A 21,051-nucleotide genomic window follows, 5' to 3' on the forward strand; every position below is an offset into this window, starting at 1 on the left:
TAGCTCCAGATATGTCTTATTCATTTATTCAGACACAAAATAGCATTCTTCTTCCAGAAAGTAAACAGCCATGCGAGACTGAACCTATGATCATTACTTAAATCTCAAATCTCTTGATTTAATGTGGGGGCTTAGCTATAATCCGTCCTAAGAAATCAATATCGTGTTTTTCATGTCTTGTTCTAAAAAGGTAAACACAGTGCCTTATTAGTGTAGGTTAAAATAAGCACTGCACTAAAAGCAGCAGCAAGACACTGCCTTTTCGGTGGTTAGCCCTCCTCGAGCGCAGCGACCAAGTACAGAAAACATGCGAGGCTCGCTGCGTTTGTGGATTACTTTTTCTCTGTTTTCACAGCTCGATCTCGCTAGGCAGAAGTCCAGTGCTTCGCATACTATCGACCTTGTTACTCAGTTGATTGCACTTTTGCCAACAGGTATTATTAGTGTGAACTGTAGCAGCCCGATCACGCTGTTTTTTTTTATGCAAGAAAAATCCGGTTGGGAGTTTACAACTGTGAACAGCTGTAACTCTGACAAATGTGAGACCCTAGTGCATTGCAAATGCTTGTGTTAGCCTCTTAACAGTAAAGCGAAACCTACAGGTCCCAGAATGCTTTTGCATAACAGCCAATCGTGGCTGACAGTGTCACGTGGGTTGCTTAACCCTGCATGCTTTGAGAGATGTCATTAAAAACACCACCCATACGTGGAACAATAGGAGAAGCTCTATGTCCTCCCCTTCTTCAAAGCACGTGGGAGCGTGTAACATGCCTGCTGTGAAAGGACAAGCCAGGCCGACTTCAAAGAGGTGTTACGGTCACCCGCTGGGTTCAACCGGATGTTAATGTCTAGCACCAGCCTTTCCACTTTTGTGAGGGCAGTCAATAAAATGAAAAAATATATATATATATGTATTAATAAAAAAAATGTTAATAATGAGAAATACTTTGTTGACGCTAGGTGAAGGTCAGATGGTACGAATATATATATTTATTGCTTTAAAGATTGTCTTCTGGTGTGGTGCTGTAACATCAGCGCACATGCAGTTTCATTTAAATACGCGTTTCACCTCCGCACGCAGAGCAAGCCTGGGCAGGGTGAGCAGGTGCCCCTGTGCCAGAGCCACTCAGCACTTCCAGCTTTGCAGTTTGATTTAGCATCATGGAAAATCAAAGCTCAGCAATGAAACGTGCCGCGCCTGTGATGGTGTCACCTGGTCACCCCAAGCCTGGGAATGTTGAAGCCTCCCACATGAGATCTCCGGAGTCTGTTCTGGCCCCGAGAGCCTCTCCGACCAGGCTGCCTCCTTCGTCCTTCATCTGCTGAATGTGTCGGCTGGTTTTAAAGATGTGGCTACAGGAAAGAAGCATCTCTGCCACTTGCACAGGCTCCCAAGGAGCTATCCTTCCAATGTATGCGCATTAAGGCCCATATTTATACTTTTTGACGCAAAACTGCACCAACGCAGTTTTGCGTCAAAAAAATTAGCGCCGGCTAACGCCATTCTGAAGCGCCATGCGGGCGCCGTATTTATTGAATGACGTTAGCCGCCGGCGCCGTCTGGTGTGCGTTAAAAAAAACGACGTACACCAGGCAGCGCCGGCGTAGGGGAAAATGGACCTTGGGCGTCAAGAAATGGGGCAAGTCAGGTTTAGGCAATTTTTTCGCCTCAACCCGATTTGCGCCATTTTTTACGACTCCTAACCCCCATAGAAATGACTCCTGTCTTAGCAAAGACAGGAGTCATGCCCCCTTGCCCAATGGCCATGCCCAGGGGACTTATGTCCCCTGGGCATGGTCATTGGGCATAGTGGCATGTAGGGGGGCACAAATCAGGCCCCCCTATGCCACAAAAAAATAAAATAAAAATACTTACCTGAACTTACCTTAATGTCCCTGGGATGGGTCCCTCCAGCCTTGGGTGTCCTCCTGGGGTGGGCAAGGGTGACAGGGGGTGTCCCTGGGGGCATGGGAGGGCACCTCTGGGCTCCTTCAGAGCCCACAGGTCCCTTAACGCCTGCCTTTTGCAGGCGCTAAAAAACGGCGCAAAAGCGGCCGTACGTCATTTTTTTTGACCCGCCCACTCCCGGGCGTGATTTTTGCCCGGGAGTATAAATCCGGCGCACATGCCTCGGAGTCAATTTTTTAGACGGGAACGCCTACCTTGCATATAATTAACGCAAAGTAGGTGTCCACGCTAAAAAATGACGCTAACTCCATGGACTTTGGCGTTAGACGCGTCTAACGACAAAGTATAAATATGGAGTTAGTTTTACGTCTAAATTGCGTTAAAAAAAACGACGCAATTCCGGCGCAAACGGAGTATAAATATGCCCCTAACATTGCTACTGCAGTGGTACCCGATGCACGCATTCCCGCTGCGAGGCTTAAACTGCCCAGGACTTCTGGTTTGGAAATACAGAGAAGGAATTCTCTTCTTTAGTTTCCAAACGCATCGCCGCGTCGGGGTTACTGATGGCTAATTAAGTACAGATAAAATGAAGAAAGTAGACACAAGCTTCAGAAAGAAACTGGCCGACCCGTTATAGTTGGGGAAAAGTGTCTATGTACTCTGGCCAGGAGTCATAAACACAGCTTCGGGAGCAGGGAAGGACATGGAGCGTGACGCGAAGGGGAAGACAAAAGAAAACGACTTAGAACCATTAATGTTGTAAACTCCAGCCGGACTTTCTTACCACATAAATTGAAAATTAAACATAAAACGGGTTTCACAAGAGCAAGTCGATTCACAGCCCAGGGGCCGCAAATGAGCGTCTGTGTGAAGAGATACACAAAAAGAACAAGCATTTGTAGTGCAATGGGTCTCGCGTTTGCTTGAGTTAGAGCTATTAGCCTTGTAAATTCCTAACTGGACTTTTCTTGCCACTTACATTGAAAATGAAAAGTAAAACAGTTGGCATAAGCAAGACGATTCAAAGCGCCACAATACATTTCATTTCAGTGATACATTTCAGCGAAGTTCTGTTTCCTGTTGTGTGGTTGCTTTTCTCTCATGGTGGCCATCGGCTCACTTATGTGAAACTGTTTTACTTTTCAGTTTATGTGGCAAGAAAAGTCCGGTTAGGAGTTTACAAAGCTAATAGCTTTAACTCGAGTAAACGTGAGACCCATTGCATTGCAAATGCTTGTTTAAGAGTTGGGGCCACTTCCTGCTCTTAAAAAATGTTTGTATCAACATTTGTAAAGGGGAGGTTTCCTATAGTATTAATTCCCATTTGCAAATGATTACCACCTCCTCTGAGGTGTCAGTAAAAAATAAATGTTTTGCAACTGTAATTTGGTCGTGAAACATTCATACAAAACACTGCGAATAAGTATTCGGGGAGGACGCCCTAAACAAGCTCCTTCCAAATACCAATTTGCAAACCCAAAAAGAGGTTTTGTAGCCTGTTACCAAATCACAATTTTGCTTCTCTATATTTAAAAAAACTTTTTGCAGCCACAAATGGCCCGATTCTGCGATTCGGGTCATATGCGACCTCAAAAAAGATCGTGTACATATGGCCCCTAGAGTCATTTATTGACTTGTTATGCTATGCTATGTTTTCCTGCTTTTGAAAAGCACCATTAAAATTAACGGTTTGGTCTCTTGATTCTGTACTCACTAGGGTAAATCTGTCACCTTCTGCATTGTAGGGTTTATTTCGATCCTTAACCAAGCTGTGGAGTTGTAAGTGGCCACGCCTTTCCACATGTTCATGTGGAAGAAAAGTGCTAGCTGCATGGACGTAAATTCACTAAAATGACACGGGCAGTGTTAGAAATGGGGTCTCTAGTTGGCAGAGGTATACACCTTTGTCCAAATAGGGATCACAATCCTAGTCAGGGTAAGTCACACACAATCCAAATTATCCTGTGCCCACCCTCTGCTTGGCACTGAGCAGTGAGGCTTAACTTAGAAGGCAATGTGTAAAGTATTTGTGCAATAAATCAGGCAATAACACAGTGAAAACACCACAGAAAGACACCACACAGGTTTAGAAAAATATAGGAAATGTATCTGATTAAATGCAGGTCAAAACGCTCAAGATTTGATAAGTACTCGTAAAAATATCACTTTTGAAATGATAAAAAGAGTCTTTAGTTCTTAAAAGGAACAATGATCTCTTGCAAGCACAAAGTACCTGGTCTGCATCAAAATTACATGCACAAAGGCAAAAGAGGAGGAGATGCGTGGGAAACGAAGGGTATGCATTGAATTTCCAGGCGCACACAGACGATGTGTTGATTCCTTTCCACGCAGGAAGGGCTTTGTGTGGAATTCCACCGTGCAGGCTTGATTCCTCTTAGCGATGCGGGGTCTTTTGACGCCCAGGGACGATGCATGGAAATCCTGGGCATGCTGGACGAAGTCCCATGTGCTGCGTCGATCCGGTGGGCAATGAGGGGAAGTTTCTGCTGCATGGCTGGCACTGCGTCGATTCCTCACACAGGAAGTCAGGCTGCGTCGTTCCGGCTCGGCTATGCATCAATCTGGTGGGCTGTGCGTCGAAGTTCCAGTCGCAACACTGGTGCTGCGTCGATCTCCACTCAGGGAGCCGGGCTGTGTCATTCCGGTTCGGCAATGCAGTGATTTTCTCACTGCTGGGCAGGCTGTGCGTCGATTCCAGCAGGCTGTGTGCCGATTTTCACCGCACAAGGAGTTTCTTTGCAGAGATGAAGTCTTTTTGGCCCTGAGACTTCAGGAAACAGGAGGCAAGCTCAAACCAAGCCCTTGGAGAGCACTTCTCAGCAGAGCCAGAGGCCAGCATGGCAGAAGGGCAGCAGCAAGGCAGCAGTCCAATACAGCAAAGCAGTCCAAGTGAGTCCTTTGGGCAGTCAGGCAGCTTCTCTTGGAGTGTCTAGTTTGGTAGGGTCAAGGACCCAGTTTATATACCACATGTGCCTTTGAAGTGGGGGAGACTTCAAAGGGTGGCTTAGAAGCGCAGAAGGTCCCCTTTCAGTACAATCCTGTCTGCCAGGGTCCCAGTAGGGGGTTCAGCAGTCCACTGTATGAGGGCAGGCCACTGTCCTTTGAAATGTGTCATGCCCTCCACCCTTCCAGCCCAGGAAGACCCACTCAGTATGCCGATGTGTGCATCTGTGACTGAGCATCCTGTGCTTGTGGTTGTCTGGGTGAAATGCACAAGGGAGCTGTCAACCAGCCTAGCCCAGACATGGATTGAAGGATTTTAAGTGCAGAGAAATACTCACTTTCTAAAAGTGGCATTTCTAAAAATAGTTATATTAAATCCAACCTCACCAGTCAGCAGGATTTTGTATTACCATTCTGGCCATTCTAAATATGCCCTGCTTACCCCTTTCTAATAAGAATATTCCGCTCAAACAGTTTATGAGGGTAGCCCTAATGTTAGCCTATGAATGTAGTGCACTTTACTAGGGACTTACAAGTAAATTAAATATGCTAATTGGGTATGAGCCAATGTCACCATGTTTTAAGGGAGAGAGCATATGGACTTTAGCACTGGATAGCAATGGTAAAGTGCTCAGAGTCCTAAAACCAGCACAAACATGTCAGAAAAATGGAGGGAGGCAGGCAAAAAGTTAAGGGTGACCACCCTAAGGTTGTCAGGTCTAACCGGTAGCATAATTGACATTACCTGCTGAGTCTCTCTCATTACATCACACAATTGACACCTTGTCCTATCTTTCAGCCATCAATAGCCTCCAATTTATTGTTTTACTTATTTATCTGTGTTTTTGTTTATTTCAATTGATTTTATAGCATTTTCATCAAAGCACTTTTAAAAAGCTGAACAAGGTGGCACAATAACTAACGAAAAACTGAATACAAAAAAAAAACAAGAACCAGAAGAATATAAGCTGCGTGAATGAAAAAAGAAATGAATAATAAAAACGTTCAGGTATCAACAATGAAAAGAGATAGAGAAAATGCTCAACCTAAACTGTTGGAGTGAGTGGCCACATAGTAGAACTCCAATTCCCCGGGCAGAGTCCAGCAATTAGGTCATTTGTGAGCCAGACTGAGCAGTCAATCAGTTGGGGTAGCCGATGGAAGAAGCTGCAAGTTATCACTGCCATGTAGGACAAGTTAAGTCCAGCAGTGAAACGCCACCAGACTAAGGACTCACCCAGGTATCCGATGCTCAGTGGCCGAAGCTACAAAAGAAATATGGCTTATAAATGTCTTCCTGGTCTCTGGATCTTTTGATGTCTCTTCGATCTGTGAGAACAGGGGTAAAAAGAGAAGCTGCAGGGGTACCAAAGTCTTTGGAGCAACTGCACCCCAAATTGATGTCCTTGGCAGACTGCAACAGTGGATATGATATTGGTTGCACAGATGAAAACAACAATGAATTTGGAGTTGAACAAAGATAGGAAATGGATGTGGGCACAAAATAATATTTTATGTTAATCAGAGGAGTCACAAGGACAGCTCCCTGGATTTAAACACTGTTTCTTTAAAAAAATACGTTACAGAAAGTTTCTATTTGGTGACAGGGCATTAAGAAATCTTACTAATTGGTATGAAACATGGAAGATAAGATACGCGTTTGTAAAGCTAACAAATTAATATAGAAAGAAGTGCTACTTACAAAGTAACTGGTCTGATGGTTTTGAGAGGTCTTCTTGTTTGAAATCTGTCCCAGAGACCCCCGATTTCCTAAAAAAATTCAAACACGTGAGATAGTAATGATAAAATAGATGTGAACTTTTTTGCAATTCTGTCATGAAAAACACCAATAAAGAAAAATACCGTTCAGATGCACTGTGCTTACACGGTCCTCGATGTCTCTATTCAAATTGTAGCCATGGACGTCCACAGAGGGGGCAAGAAGGGGTGCTTGCCCCCACATGAATTTAGGTACAGCCTGGTGTGAAGGCTCACAGTGCAGCATAACATTACGGCCGACATAGTGTTATGCTGCGTGCACTGCTACGGCCGCGGACCCTGCCAAAAGCAGTTCGGGGCGCCGTAGACTATGCCCCTTCCCTTTTTGACATTGTCAAAAAAGGTCAAAAGATGGATGACATTAAAATTATGGCCCCCACTGAAAAAAGTTCTGCGGATGCCCATGATTGTCGCATTAACTGGGTATGTTCGTCCAACAGCACTTCATTAATGGTGTTTGAATGGATCAGTATTACAAAACAGTACACATCAACAACCACTGCCAGCCAGCCTTATAGCTATGAGAATGCCCCAATCTTTGGGAAAGGGGAAATACTACGGTGAGTAGCTTTAGTGATATTTGTAAATCACAAAAGAGAAGGAATATAGGTGTGGATCCTACAATACAAACAGCATATTTACACAAACGTGTCACTGGATCGACTGGTGTACATGTACGTAATTAGAACGGTACAGGACTTTGCTATGTACAATAATCATTCCGAATGCCTGGCTTCATAAATTTGAATTAGGGTCCTAGGATAAGGAGATACAGCGAATCTATATTGCTCAAGTGAGTTGCTTTTTACAGGTGAACGCAAAGCGCTCTGTCCATTCTGTAATCTCTCTTTGGGCTTCAAACCACGCCCATGTCACGTCAGTCACTTACATTGGTTTGTGGGCTTGTCTTTTAAAATCCGCTTGCTTTCATTTGTGAAGGACATGCATACGTCATGCCTTTTCCGGTGTTTAGCCCACCTCACAGCACCGGAAAACTACTAAAAACATACGAGGCTCGATGGCCTGGGGTCCGGATTACTCTATCTGTTTATTTTCCACGCAGCGAGATCGCGCTGCATTTTACATAGTGGGATCGGCTGCGTTTTTTTTTTCTTTACAACGCTAATAGCTCTAACTCGAGCAAATGCGAGACCTGTTGCACTGAAAATGCTTGTTTTAATTTGAGGACCAAGTACACCTTCCAGCTAAGATATAGGGAGCAGAATCTGTCCTGATTTCAGCCTGGTCTTTTAGTAATGCTGGCAAGCCTAAAAATGGATATTGTTAAAATCAACTTATGTTGTCATACATAATATAAGATAGGCACTGTCTCCTAATTTTAAACGTATTCATGAGAACTGTGCTATGTTGTATGCTTTTCTTAAGAAAGCAGGTGAAAAAGGCCCTTACTTTATAACAGACAAGAGATTACGCCATCTGATAAGATTAGTCCAATTGAATAACATATCAACATTCAATTGGAAGCATGAGGGGGAATTAATTTAACGTTCTTTGAAACTCATTGTTTGACAAAGAAAGAATATGTGATCAGAAATCTGAAACTCTTTACTGGGCTGTGTCCTAACAATTTATGAGTACATCAAATATGAAAGTAGGTGAAGGTCAAACCTTTGCTGAAGAAGCCATCAGCAGATCCTAAATTCTTATCTAACTATAGACCAATTTTTGTGCTTCCAGCCCCGGGCAAAATGTTGGAAAAGTTGCTAAATGCAGAACTCAAGGAATATCTCGATCGTTTAGTAATTTGCACACCATTCAATCAGGGTTTAGACCTCAGCATTCCACCAAGTCAGCCATTGTGGAAGTTTCTGAACCCATAAAGATAACGCCTAACAATGGTCAGAAGCCCATCCAGATAGTTCTGTCAGCAGCATTCAATACAGTGCCACATACTTTAATATTACAGGGCCTTGCCAAACTAGGAACCTGTTGCTGCGCTCTACCATAGTTTCAATCATTTCTTGCAGACAGGAAACAGTGGTATTTATTTCAGCTCAGCAGATAAATTGCTTAAAAACAGGGGTCTTCTAGGCTCATCTCTTAGACCAGCGCAGATTAATATTCACATGACCCCTTTGGTCTCTGTTAGAAATGGGGTCGTTGGTTGACAGTCAGGTTACCCCCTGTTCAAGCAAGGACCCTCACTCTAGTCAGGGATAAAGAGAATCACCCTCAGCTAACCCCTGCTTACCCCCTTGGTAGCTTGGCAGAGCAGTAGGCTTAACTTCAGAGTGCTACGTGTAAAGTATTGGTAACAACACACACAGTAAATTAATGAAAACACTACAAAATTACACAACACCAGTTTAGAAAAATAGAAAATATTTATCTAAACAAAACAAGACCAAATGACAAAAATCCCCAATACACAAGTCAAGTTATCAATAAAAATAAAAAAGAGTCTTTAAGTAGCTTCAAACACATACTAACACTGTTAGCGTGAAAATGAACTTTGGGTGCGTCAAAAATAACCGTGCACGGGCGTGTGTGCATCAAAAATGGCTTGCGATGCGTCGATTCCACTCACAGACAGGACCATGCGTCGTTTCTCAATTCGTCGGGCCAGGGCACGTCGTTTCTTCACCCGCAGGAGAGTGATGCATGGATCCGGTCAGCACTCACAGGTCTGGGCAGGCCTTGCGTTGTTTTTACACAACCAGCAGTACTTGCGTCGGAAATCCAGCCACATGATGATCCAAAAACCACGCAGCGGGGGTTGTGATCTCCCAGCCTCCGTCAGTGATGCTGCGTGTCGTTTCTCCTGCTCAGTGAGTCAATTCTTCAGTCGCGTTTCCGGCGAGCGTCGATTTTCAGCCGCGGAGCTGGCGGCGCATCGTTTCTTCAGCCGCAGATCGGAGTTGCGTTGATCTTTTCCCCACACGTTGCTCTGTGCGTGGATTTCCTCCTCTTAGGCTGCCAACTCCTCCTTTCAGGGTCCCAGGAACTGGATGGGCACCACAGGGCAGAGTAGGTGTCTCTCCAGAGACTGCAGGTGCTGGCAGAGAGAAGTCTTTGCTGTCCCTGAGACTTCAAACAACAGGAGGCAAGCTCTAAATCAAGCCCTTGGAGAGTTCTTCTCAAGATGGAAGGCACACAAAGTCCAGTCTTTGCCCTCTTACTCTGGCAGAAGCAGCAGCTGCAGGATATCTCCATAAAGCACAGTCACAGGAGGGCAGCTCTTCTTCTTCAGCTCTTCTCCAGGCAGAGGTTCCTCTTGTTTCCAGAAGAGCTTCTAAAAGTCTGTGGTTTTGGGTGCCCTTCTTATGCCCATTTTGCTCTTTGAAGTAGGCTTACTTCAAAGGAGATTCTCACTTGCTTGTGAAATCCTGCCTTGCCCAGACAAGGCCTCAGACACACACCAGGGGGTTGGAGACTGCATTGTGTGAGGGCAGGCACAGCCCTTTCAGGTGTGAGTGACCACACCTACCCTCCCTCCTAGCACAGATGGCTCATCAGGAAAAGCAGACTACACCCCAGCTCCCTTTGTGTCACTGTCTAGTGTGAGGTGTAAACAGCCCAACTGTCAAACTGACCCAGACAGGGAATCCACAAAATAAGGCAGAGTCACAAAATGGTTTAAGCAAGAAAATGCCCACTTTCTAAAAGTGGTATTTTCAAACACACAATCTCAAAATCAACTTTACTAAAAGATGTATTTTTAAATTGTGAGCTCAGAGACCCCAAACTCCACATGTTCATCTACTCCCAAAGGGAATCTACACTTTAATCATATTTAGAGGTAGCCCCCATGTTAACCTATGAGAGAGATGGGCCTTGCAACATTGAAAAATGAATTTAGCAGTATTTCACTGTCAGGACATATAAAACACATTACTATCCGTCCTACCTTAACCATACACTGCACCCTACCTTTGGAGCTACCTACGGCCTACCTTAGGAGTGCCTTACATGAAAGAAAAGGGAAGGTTTAGGCCTGGCAAGTGGGTACACTTGCCAACTCAAATTTACAGATTACAACTGCACACACAGACACTGCAGTGGCAGGTCTCGACATGATTACAGGGCTACTCATGTGGGTGGCACAACCAGTGCTGCAGGCCCACTAGTAGCATTTGATTTACAGGCCCTGGGCACCTCTAGTGCACTTTACTAGTAAATCAAATATGCCAATCATGGATAAACCAATCAACAGTACAATTTACACAGAGAGCATATGCACTTTAGCACTGGTTAGCAGTGGTAAAGTGCCCAGAGTCCTAAAGCCAACAGCAAAGGTCAGAAAAAAATAGGAGGCAGGAGGCAAAAGGATTGGGGATGACCCTGCAAAAGCAAAGAAGTCCAACAGTCTCCCTTACTGAATCGTTTTAGCATCACTGTCATTTTTTTAAGCAGGTGCTACTCAACTGAACCTTAGGTAAAGATTCCTTATGCCTTGAATTGAACATTAAGGCCGGTCTTACCCAAGTCATTTTTTGGCTTTAATCTAACCTTCTAAAGTGCAACACAACTGAAATTCTCCTATTTGAGAGAAACAACTCTTTCTCCACCATGAATTGGTGGCCTAATGGACATCCTCCCCCATCCTCCTCCGCCTATAGTGATATTAAGAAATGTAGGGGTTAAATTCAACAGGGATCTGTCATTTTGTCCACAACATTCAATGGTGTCTGCGGCTTGTTTCTCTCTTTTTAAATCACTGAAAAGTTCTCTGATTTTCTGCCTTTAGCAGTTCGTAAAAGAGTGGTTCACACAATAATATTCAAAATTGACTAATGCAATATAGTCTTTACTTAGACTTATTGAAATATTTAATCTATAGACTGTGGGTTGTGCAAAATGCTGCAGCTAGACTTTTGCTCAAGATACCTCATAGGAACTCTGTATGCGACCAATGGGATTAACTCCTCTGGTTGCCTGTGCAGGAAACATACAGGGCCTCATTAAGACAGCCAGCCTTGCAGTCGCAGTCAAGAGCGGCGCTGCTGTGTCGGTCTGACCATCACATTGAGACCCTGGTGGTCCGACCGCCAGGGTTCCGCCATCTCTGTCCGGAATGGTGATCCTGACGGGTTGATGGCGTGCAGAGATCGAACTCCGCAAAGGGGAGTGCTGCATGCAGCTCTGCCCTGTGGAGTACGACCTAGATTTATGCCAGCCTTTCATGGCGCTTTTATGGCGATAAAAAAGCTGGCGGAGAACAAGTGCAGTGGACCACAGGGGGGCCCTTGCACTGCCCATGGACTTGGCATGGGCAGTGCAGGGGTCGCCCTGCCCAGCACCGTCGCAATGTTCACTGTCTGCTGTGCAGATAGTGAACACTGTGAGGGTGCTGGTGCACCCTCAGGCAGCAAAATTACTGCCGGCTCGATAACAAGCTGGAGACAATGCTGCCGCCTGTTTTCCGCTAGGCCGGCGGGCGGAAACCGAGGTTTCCCCCTGCCAGCCTAGTGGGAAACTCCTAGCAGGTTAGGCGGGGAGGTCGCCAAGAAGGTGGCGGCCACCCTGTCAGGAATTTGATGGATGGGCTTTCCCTTCCATCAAAATCGTAATCGGACCCTTAATGTTAAAATCCTTGGCCATCGTCTTTAGAGTCTTTCATCAAACTGGCCCAAAGTCCTCTTTGACAGATTCATTGACTACGGTACACAGAGGGCTGTAATATTCACCAACACTAAGCTTCTGCATGTTCCTAATTTCGGTTGAGTACCTCAGGTGGAAGATCCTTTTCAGTTCTAGGTGCAAAGCCTGGAACTAGCTCCCTGCTTCCTTGGGACAGGAAGATAATGAGTACACCTTTGGAAAGTTATTAAAGTCTTGGGGGCATATTTATACTTGTTTTGTGCCGAATTTGCGTTATTTTTTTTACACAAATTTGGTGCAAAACTATCTACATATTTATACGTTGGCACTAGACCCGTCTAGCGCCAAAGTTATGAAGTTAAAGTCATTTTTTGGATGTGGAAAACTACCTTGCAACAATGAGATGCAAGGTAGGCGTTCCCATGCAAAAAATTACTCTATGTCCTTAGTGTCATATTTATCCCCCCATGCTAAAATCACGCATGGGGCGGAGGGGGTCAAATAATGATTAAAAGCTTGCTTTGTACCATTATTTAACGTCTGGGTCACGGCAGGCGTTAGGGGACCTGTGGGCCTATTCCATGGCCACAGTGACACCCCCACCCAGACCAGTGGGACAGTGGAGGATGGGGGACCCCATCCCAGGTAAGCATAGGTAAGTATAGGTAAGTATTTTATTTTTTCAATTGTTATTGCGGGCCCTGAAAAGGGCCCCCTACATGGCACTGGGTGCAATGGCCATGCCCAGGGGAAACTGGTCCCCTGTGGTGGCCATTGGGGAGGTGGGCATGACTCCTGTCTTTTCTAAGATAGGAGTCATGTAGTATGGATGGTATTGCGTCAGAAAATGACGCTAGGCTGGTTAGAGTAATTTTTTTTACTCTAGTGCCTAACGTCATTTTTTGGTGCAAAACCCCTTTCTCCCATACCACCACCCTCACCCGGCTAACGTCATTTTTTTTTTTTGCCAGCCCACCCTTTGCGCCGGCTTGCACCATTCCAGAAACATGGTGCCTGGTTGGTGCTCAGAAATGGTGCAAGCCGGTGCAGAACCTTTTGGTGCAAAACTGCGTTAGTGCAGTTTTGCACCAAAAAGTATAAATATGCCCTCGGATTGTTTTCCCTTGTGTAGGATTCCTTCATCCTGCCTCCTTTTGCCCAGCTTTCCTGCAGAAAGCAGTCATTATCGGTACTGTACTTGGTATCTCAGACTAGCGCTAGGATGTTTGAGGTAGCAGTGGACTTAATAAGTTTTATTTCATTCATTTTCATCACAGGGCATAAAAGCTACTTTTTGTCCATCAAGCCACTGCAGAATGACAAGTACTGTGTGTTACATTACAATGATCTGCATTACAATAATGTGATAGAGCTTTTAAAACCCCTCCTTGTGTCACTTCCCCACTTCTTCCCATAATCTAAAAAAATCTGAATTAAATATTTTAACAAAGGAAGTCGTGATACTCACCCTACAAGACTCTGAGCAGTATAAATGATTTACTCACTTGCCACATTTCCTTTTTTGAGCCATATTTCTCGACCATCTGGCTATGCCATACAGGATCAGCTGACTTCTCTAGTGTTGAAACAGGCGGTGTGATTTTTGGAGGCAGTTTATTGTCCCAAGAAACATCTGCATATGCCCTAGACAAAATTAACGGACAACTACTTTTATTACATCAAAACAGAAACCTACTTTAGAAACCATAAGACTTTTCTCCCAATGTATGGTTCAATGCTTGTTCACACAAAGTAAAACTTTCGAAGCCAGAAGCCATCTTTAAAATCAAGAGTTAAAGAGACAGACAATTTTGTTGCAACAAATCCGAATACACAAACAACAAAAACAAATCATCGAATAGGTACAATCCTAAGTAACTCACATTCCATAGTTGAGTAAATACAGATTACTTGAATGCCATAACTTACCATGATGCTCTCATGAGTGGTTTTATTCTCTAATACTTCGGATAGTGATATTTTGGGGTCTGTGCCTAGCCTGGTGATGGGCCCTGGTGATACCGTTCCTTTATCAGTTAGGTCAGTGAGGGCTGCACACTCTACATCTCAATCCTCTTTGTCACCATAGTGATGGGATTGCTGTTGAGTAATGACTCCTTCCAGAGACAACGAACTTACAAGTGGCAGTGAGTAAATAAATCCACACCCTAGCACGTTTGATACTGTTTTTAGTCCTAATTAATCTGCACAGAGCTTTGCAACCACAGTGAAAGATGCAGACTACCATCACAAAGTGGTATAATAGTTTAATTGGTGCTAGCAGACTACAATTAAAGCAGTTTTTGTACTGTCTCGTCTTCTATTTTTTATATCCATAAAGAGACTCACTGACACCTATACATTGGGAAAAGTGTTGGAGTGGCACCCCACAGTTTATTATTAGCCAGATATAGACAGATATGGACTCTGCTTTCTAAATCCTGCTTCCAAAGGTTCTCCAAAGGCTTGAATGGAGCTAGCTTCCTGTCAAAAAGACACATGGACATCAAAGACTTCACCTACCAGTGCCTTCGCTCGCTTGCTGAGAGTCCTGACTTGCCAAGAGGTGCCAAATCCAGTTCCTGGGCCCTTGGGAATGAAATCTGGTACATGCACTGAATGTAGTAATTTGTGAACACATGTAGGCCCTCTCCAGGGTTCAATCACTGCCAGCTTTTTGTTGTGTAATTTCACAATAATACAGAGGGTGCCACTTCACAAGCATAGTTCCCTATTTCTACTTTGTTCAGGTTTAAGGCCTTTGTACATAACATTCCATATACTCTTAGTCAAATAGGGGCTCTAATAACAGAACAAATAAAAAAGGGGGTACAGGATAACCATTTGTGTGTTGTTTCCATGTAAAATAAAGGGATATATTTCTCAATAAGAAATGTACACACCTTTGGTCAATCAATCATACAAGTCCGCTAATATCTCCCTATTCTAAAGCATTATTCATAAATATGCACTGTTACCAATATACCAGACACTTTTTCAGCATCTAACACACAAAAGGTAACTATAAATGTTGTAATCTTCTCTTTATAAAATCAGTGGCCTAATTTAGAGTTTGGAGGACAGGTTACTCCGTCACACAAACGTGACGGATATCCAATCCACCTTATTATGATCAGCATAAGATATAATGGAATCGTAATACGGCGGAGGAGATATCCCTCACGTTTGTGACAAAATAACCCCATCTGCCAAAGTCTAAATAAGGCCCATGTCTCATTAATTGCTGTATTGTTAGTGAATTTGACTCAATGAATAAGGCAGGGCTATCAATTGTACATACATTTGCGTCATTGCAAGTTAGTAGGAGAATGTACTGAGGTCACAGAATCCCTTAACTAGTACATGTAATTGTGATGTAACAATATTATAGGTGAACAAATAAATCAATTAGGGATCCACCTGGATCACGCGGTTCACCTTTTTAAAGTGATGTTCTACTCATTATATTTTATCTAACTCTCTACAGTCATGAGAGGATGATTGGTGTCTTCTTATTGAAGTAAAACTTGGCCTTGATGAAATCATTAAGACATACCATCAACTTATAAATGAAATATCTGTGGAACAATGATTTGGCTTTGAAGAAATCATTAAGAGAATCCAGCACCTCATGAGTTAAATATTTATGGCCCAACTTCTTAAAAAGTCCCCAGTCTCCTTTTGTGTAGACCTCTTCCTATAAGCAACAAACGCTTTAACCCCCTGGGTGCCACGGACGGAACGGTTACGTCCTCGGCTGCAGCGCTACTGTACCAAGGAAATAACCGTTACGTCCTGCACCCGGGCTACGGGGGAAGCGCTAGCACTCCCACCCGTGGGCCTCCCACCCACGCCCCCCAGGCAGGGATGGCAGTGGAATAGCTTCCGCTGCCACTCCCGAACCACCCCCAGCTACCCCACCGGGGCATCTGATGATGTCAGCACGCAATCGCACGCTGACCTCATCAGAGGTCACCCCTGACACCATGCTTCCAGCGTGTCTGAGGAGAAACTGATTTGTTTCTCCTCGGGATGGAGGAAGGGGAGGTAAGAGAGGCATGAAAAGGAAATGCTTTTCCTTTCCTTTTCATGTCTCTCTGAGCATTACTGTAGCACTATCGTATAGTGATCATGCTGCAGGAATTCCCACTAGACACCAGGGTGTTTGTTTACTTTTAGTAAACAAACAAGGGGAGCTGTCCCTAAGGCAGTGATCGCTCCCTCTGAGGGTTTAATTTTTTTATGGCCAATGCCACCCCTCCTTGGTAGCAGATCAGCCTATTTTAATTAGGCCCATCTGCTCCCAGGGAGGCAAAAACCTCTAGGCACCAGGGATCTTTTTTTTTTTTTTTTTTTTACAGGAGGGGAGCGACCCTTTAGGCAAGGTTCTCTCCCCTGGAGGGCAATATTTATTTAGGCCATTTAAGCCTCCCTTGGGCCAGATCGGCCTATTTTGGTTAGGTCAATCTGACCCCAGGGGGTGCAGAAACCACTAGAAAACAGGGATTTTTTATTTTTTATTTTACATATGGGGAGCGGGTCACTCCCCAGGATGGCATTATATATTAGGCCATTTCTGCCCCCCCTTGGCGGCATATCAGCCTACTTTAATTAGACCCATCTTGCCCCAAGGGGGGCAGACACCACTTAGGTACCAGGGATTGTTGTGTGTGTTTGTGGGTTTTGTTTGGGGTGGCCACCCCTTGAGCAAGGGTCACTCCCCATGGGGGTACATTACTGATGGCCATTGCTGCCCCCCCCAGGAGCAGATTAGCATATTTTTGTAAGGCCCACCTGCCCTCAAGGGGGGCAAAAAGCCCCCTAGACACCAGGTAAGATTGTTGTTAAAAAAGAGGGTGGGGGTATGGCCACGCCCCCACCCCAACTAAAATGGGGACAAAGTTGGGCAAATGGGGTAATTTCCTCCGATCCACTCCCCGGGGGGGAGGGGCAGGGGGCGGCAGAAAGCCTACTAGATACCAGGGAATAAAAATAAAATAGAGGGGTGGGGGCTGCCAAACAGCATGGGCATGGTTATGCCCCTCATCCCAAATGAAGAGGGTAACAGTCTTTCAGCCCCCCCTACAAATTAAAGCATCTTATCCCAATGGCAAGCAAGAGGACATTTGATTATTTTGGGTTTGACTTTACATTTGGGCTAAGAAAGCTTAACTAACTCCCAATATCATCCCACTTGGAAAGGTGAGCGGCTGCACTTTTTGGACTTTGGGATGCTGCCACCAAGAAAAATGTACCATACCTAAACACATCGGAAAGCTAAACATTTGGACCTGTCCAGGGTGGCGTGCTTCACATGCACCCCAAATTATTTTCTTACGCAGAATGCCCTGCAAACCTCCAACGTTTGTGATAGAACCTTCTGGAATCCGCAAGAATACACAACATTCCTACCACCAAGTATTGTTGCATCTATTCTGATAAAAATTCTGCCCCACTTGTCAGCCTAAAACCTTTTTTTTAACCTGTCATTTTGGACCCACTTTGGTTCCGTCTCAATTTTGACATGTTTATGGCCCTTCCCTGTCACAGGCGCTCGGCCCACCTACACAAGTGAGGTATCATTTTTATAGTGAGACTGAGGGGAACGTTGGGTGGTAGGAAATTTGTGCCGGTCTGGTGATCCCACACAGAAATGTGAGGGAAATTAGATTTTTTAGCTAAATTTGAGATTTGCAGGGGACTCTGAGTAGGAACACACTGAAGGATCCACACAAGTCACAACTTTGGTGTCTAGTTTTTAGAAATGTCTGGGTTTGGTATGTTTTCCTAGATGGTTGCTGAGCCCAGGACCAAAAGAAAGCAGGCCCCCGCAAAAATAGGTACTTTTGTAATAGATAATTTTGATGTGTCCATGTTGTGTTTTGGACCCTTTCCTGTCCCTGGCACTAGGCCTACGCACCCAAGTGAGGTATCATTTTTATTGGGAGGTGTGGGGGAATGCTGGGTGGAAGGAAGTTTGTGGCTTCCTTCAGATTCCAGAACTTTCCAGCACCGAAATGTGAGGAAAAAGTGTTTTTTTAGTCCCATTATGAGATTTGTAAAGGATTCTGGGTAAGTGAACCCAGGGAGAGCCCCACAAGTTACCCCAACCTGGATTCCCCTAGTTGTCTAGTTGTCAAATATGTATAGGTTTGCTAGGTTTCCCCTAGGTGCCGGCTAAGCTAGAGGCCAAAATCCACAGCGGGGCACTTTGCAAAAAACAGGTCAGTTTTCATTAGAAAAATGTGATGAATTCACGTTGTGTTTTGAGGCATTTACAGTCGCAGGCACTATACCTACCCACAGAAGTGAGGTACAATTTTTAACTCTTGAGACTTAGGGGAATGCTGGGTGGAAGGAAGTTTGTGGTTCTCCTCAAATTCCAGAACTTTCCAGCACCGAAAGTGTTTTTTTAGCCACATTTTGAGATTTGCAAAGGATTCTGGGTAACAGAACCCAGGGACAGCCCCACAAGTCACCCCATCCTGGATTTCCCTTGGTGTCTAATTTTTAAAAATGTATAGGTTTGCTGGATTTTCCTAGGTAGCGGCTGAGCTAGATGCCAAAATCCACAGCTAGGCACTTTGCAAAAAACAGGCCAGTTATTATTACAAAAAAAGTGATGTGTTCACGTTGTGTTTTGGGGCATTTTCTGTTGTGGGTACTGTGCCTACCCATACAAGTGAGTTACCGTTTGTATCAGGCAGAAAGCTGGTGGAAGGAAGTTTGTGGCTACTTTCAGATTCCAGAACTTTCCATCACCGAAATGTGAAGAAAAAGTGTTTTTTTCCCAAATGTTGAGGTTTGCAAAGGAATCTGGGTAACAGAACCACGTGAGAGCCCCACAAGTCACCCAGTCCTGGATTTCCATATGGGTTTAGTTTTTCAAAAGTGCACAGGTTTGCTAGATTTCCATAGGTGCCTGCTGAGCTAGAAGCCAAAATCCACAACTAGGCACTTTCCAAAAACACATCAGATTTCTATGTAAAATGTGATGTGTCCATGTTGCGTTTTGTGGCATTTCCTGTTGGGGCTCTAGGCCTAATCACACAAGTAAGGTACCATTTTTATGGGGAGACTTGAGGGAACACTGCATAGAAGAACAAGTGTTATTGCCAATTGTCTTTTTCTACATATTTTCCTTCCAAATGTAAGACAGTGTGTAAGAAAAAAGTCTATTTGAGAAATGCCCTGTAATTCACCTGCTAGTATGGGGATCCCCAAATTCGGAGATGCGGAAATAACCACTGCGACTCAACACCTTATCTTATGCCTATTTTGGAAATACAAAGGTTTCCTTGATACTTATTTTTCACTCTTTATATTTTACCAAATGAATTGCTGTATATCTGGTATATAATGAAAAACCATTGCAAGGTGCATCTCATTTATTGGCTCTGGGTATCTAGGGTTCTTGATGAACCTACAAGCCCTATACATCCCCGAACAAAGAGAGTCCAGCAGAAATAATGGTATACAGCTTTAAAAAATTAGCAATAGGTGGAAAAAGTTACAGAAGAAAACGTAGACAGAAATGGCTGGTTTTTTCAACTCAATTTTAAAATTGTTTTTTTATTTCAGCTGTTACTTTCTGTAGGAAAACCTTGAAGGATCTACACAAATGACCCCTTGCTGAATTGAAAATGTTGTGTCCTTTTCAGAAATGTTTAGCTGCCTGGGATCCACCATTGGTTTCACACCCATTTCTGTCACTAATTGGAAGGAGGCTGAAAGCACAAAAATAGTAAAAATGGGGTATGTCCCAGTAAAATGCCAAAACTGTGTTGAAAAATTGGGTTTTCTGATTCAAGTCTGCCGGTTCCAGAAAGCTGGTAAGATAGTGATTTTAGCACAGTAAACCATTTGCTAATGCCATTAGCAGGACAAAATACATGCTTTCTTCTGCAGCACTTTTTTCCCATTTTCCCCCCATAAAACACATTTTAGCTGTATTTTGGCTAATTTCTTGGGTTCCTCTAGGGGAACCCACAAACTCTGGGGACCCTTAGAATCTCTAGGATGTTGGAAAAGAAGGACGCAATTTTGGCAGGATAGCTTATGTGGACAAAAAGCTGTGAGGGCCTAAGCATGAACTACCCCAAATAGCCAAACAAAGGCTTGGCAGCGAAGGGGTTAATGAATATACTTCATGCCACCTTGAATATATCCCAAATAACACAAACATGTATATTTTCAGTATCTTGAGATGTGAAAGTCTAAAGGTCCACTTATTACTCCGTCTTTTACGTCGAAGTAAATCAAACACTGATGCTTTTCCAGTGTTTCTTTATTAACTTTTATTGTTTTTTCAAATAATGTTTCATATTCAGCATAGCATACATATATTTCACAACAATAAAGCCAGCATGCCATCTGGGTATGCTGACGGGGACAGATAACATTTGCACCATTCCATATTGTACTCCCTGGATGGGGCGATACATATACATGCAGCTGATACGTGTGCAAGCCTTCATTAATTAAATAGCAAGAAAAAGCTTTTTCTTTTCTTTCTTAAAAACTGAAATTGAAGGAAAACAAGAAAACAGCAAACCAAGTATCCCTATAGCAAGTAAGTGTCCACATTTCAAATGCATAGAAAGAGACTGCTATACCATGTCCATTGGTCATATACTTCGGTGCCCCCAACAATGTCTACCGGGTGACAGCTGGAAGCTCACCGTATAGCCTCAAGGTGGTTTGTCATCTGCTTTCCCGTAAAATTTCCAAGTAGTCAACCCATTTTTTGTATGGTGGGTCCCCACTGCTTCTATTCTGGGATTTTGACAACATATCACTTTCCTCATACACACTTAGCTCTCTTAACCATGCCC

General features: G+C 44.0%; 1 protein-coding gene across 1 annotated transcript in view; it reads right to left on the reverse strand.

Annotated features, from left to right (window-relative positions):
* Positions 1–21,051, reverse strand: part of SPMIP7 (sperm microtubule inner protein 7) — a 189,774-nt gene that overhangs the window by 73,030 nt on the left and 95,693 nt on the right. Inside the window, exons 4-5 of the mRNA XM_069216922.1 lie at positions 13,723–13,861; positions 6,579–6,646 (exon numbers count right to left, since the gene is read on the reverse strand). Of these exons, the coding sequence (XP_069073023.1) occupies positions 6,579–6,646; positions 13,723–13,861 (207 nt within the window). The remainder of the gene's footprint in view (positions 1–6,578; positions 6,647–13,722; positions 13,862–21,051) is intronic.

The sequence above is a fragment of the Pleurodeles waltl genome, chromosome 2_1 (genome assembly GCF_031143425.1).
Source record: "Pleurodeles waltl isolate 20211129_DDA chromosome 2_1, aPleWal1.hap1.20221129, whole genome shotgun sequence".
Taxonomy (NCBI): domain Eukaryota; kingdom Metazoa; phylum Chordata; class Amphibia; order Caudata; family Salamandridae; genus Pleurodeles; species Pleurodeles waltl.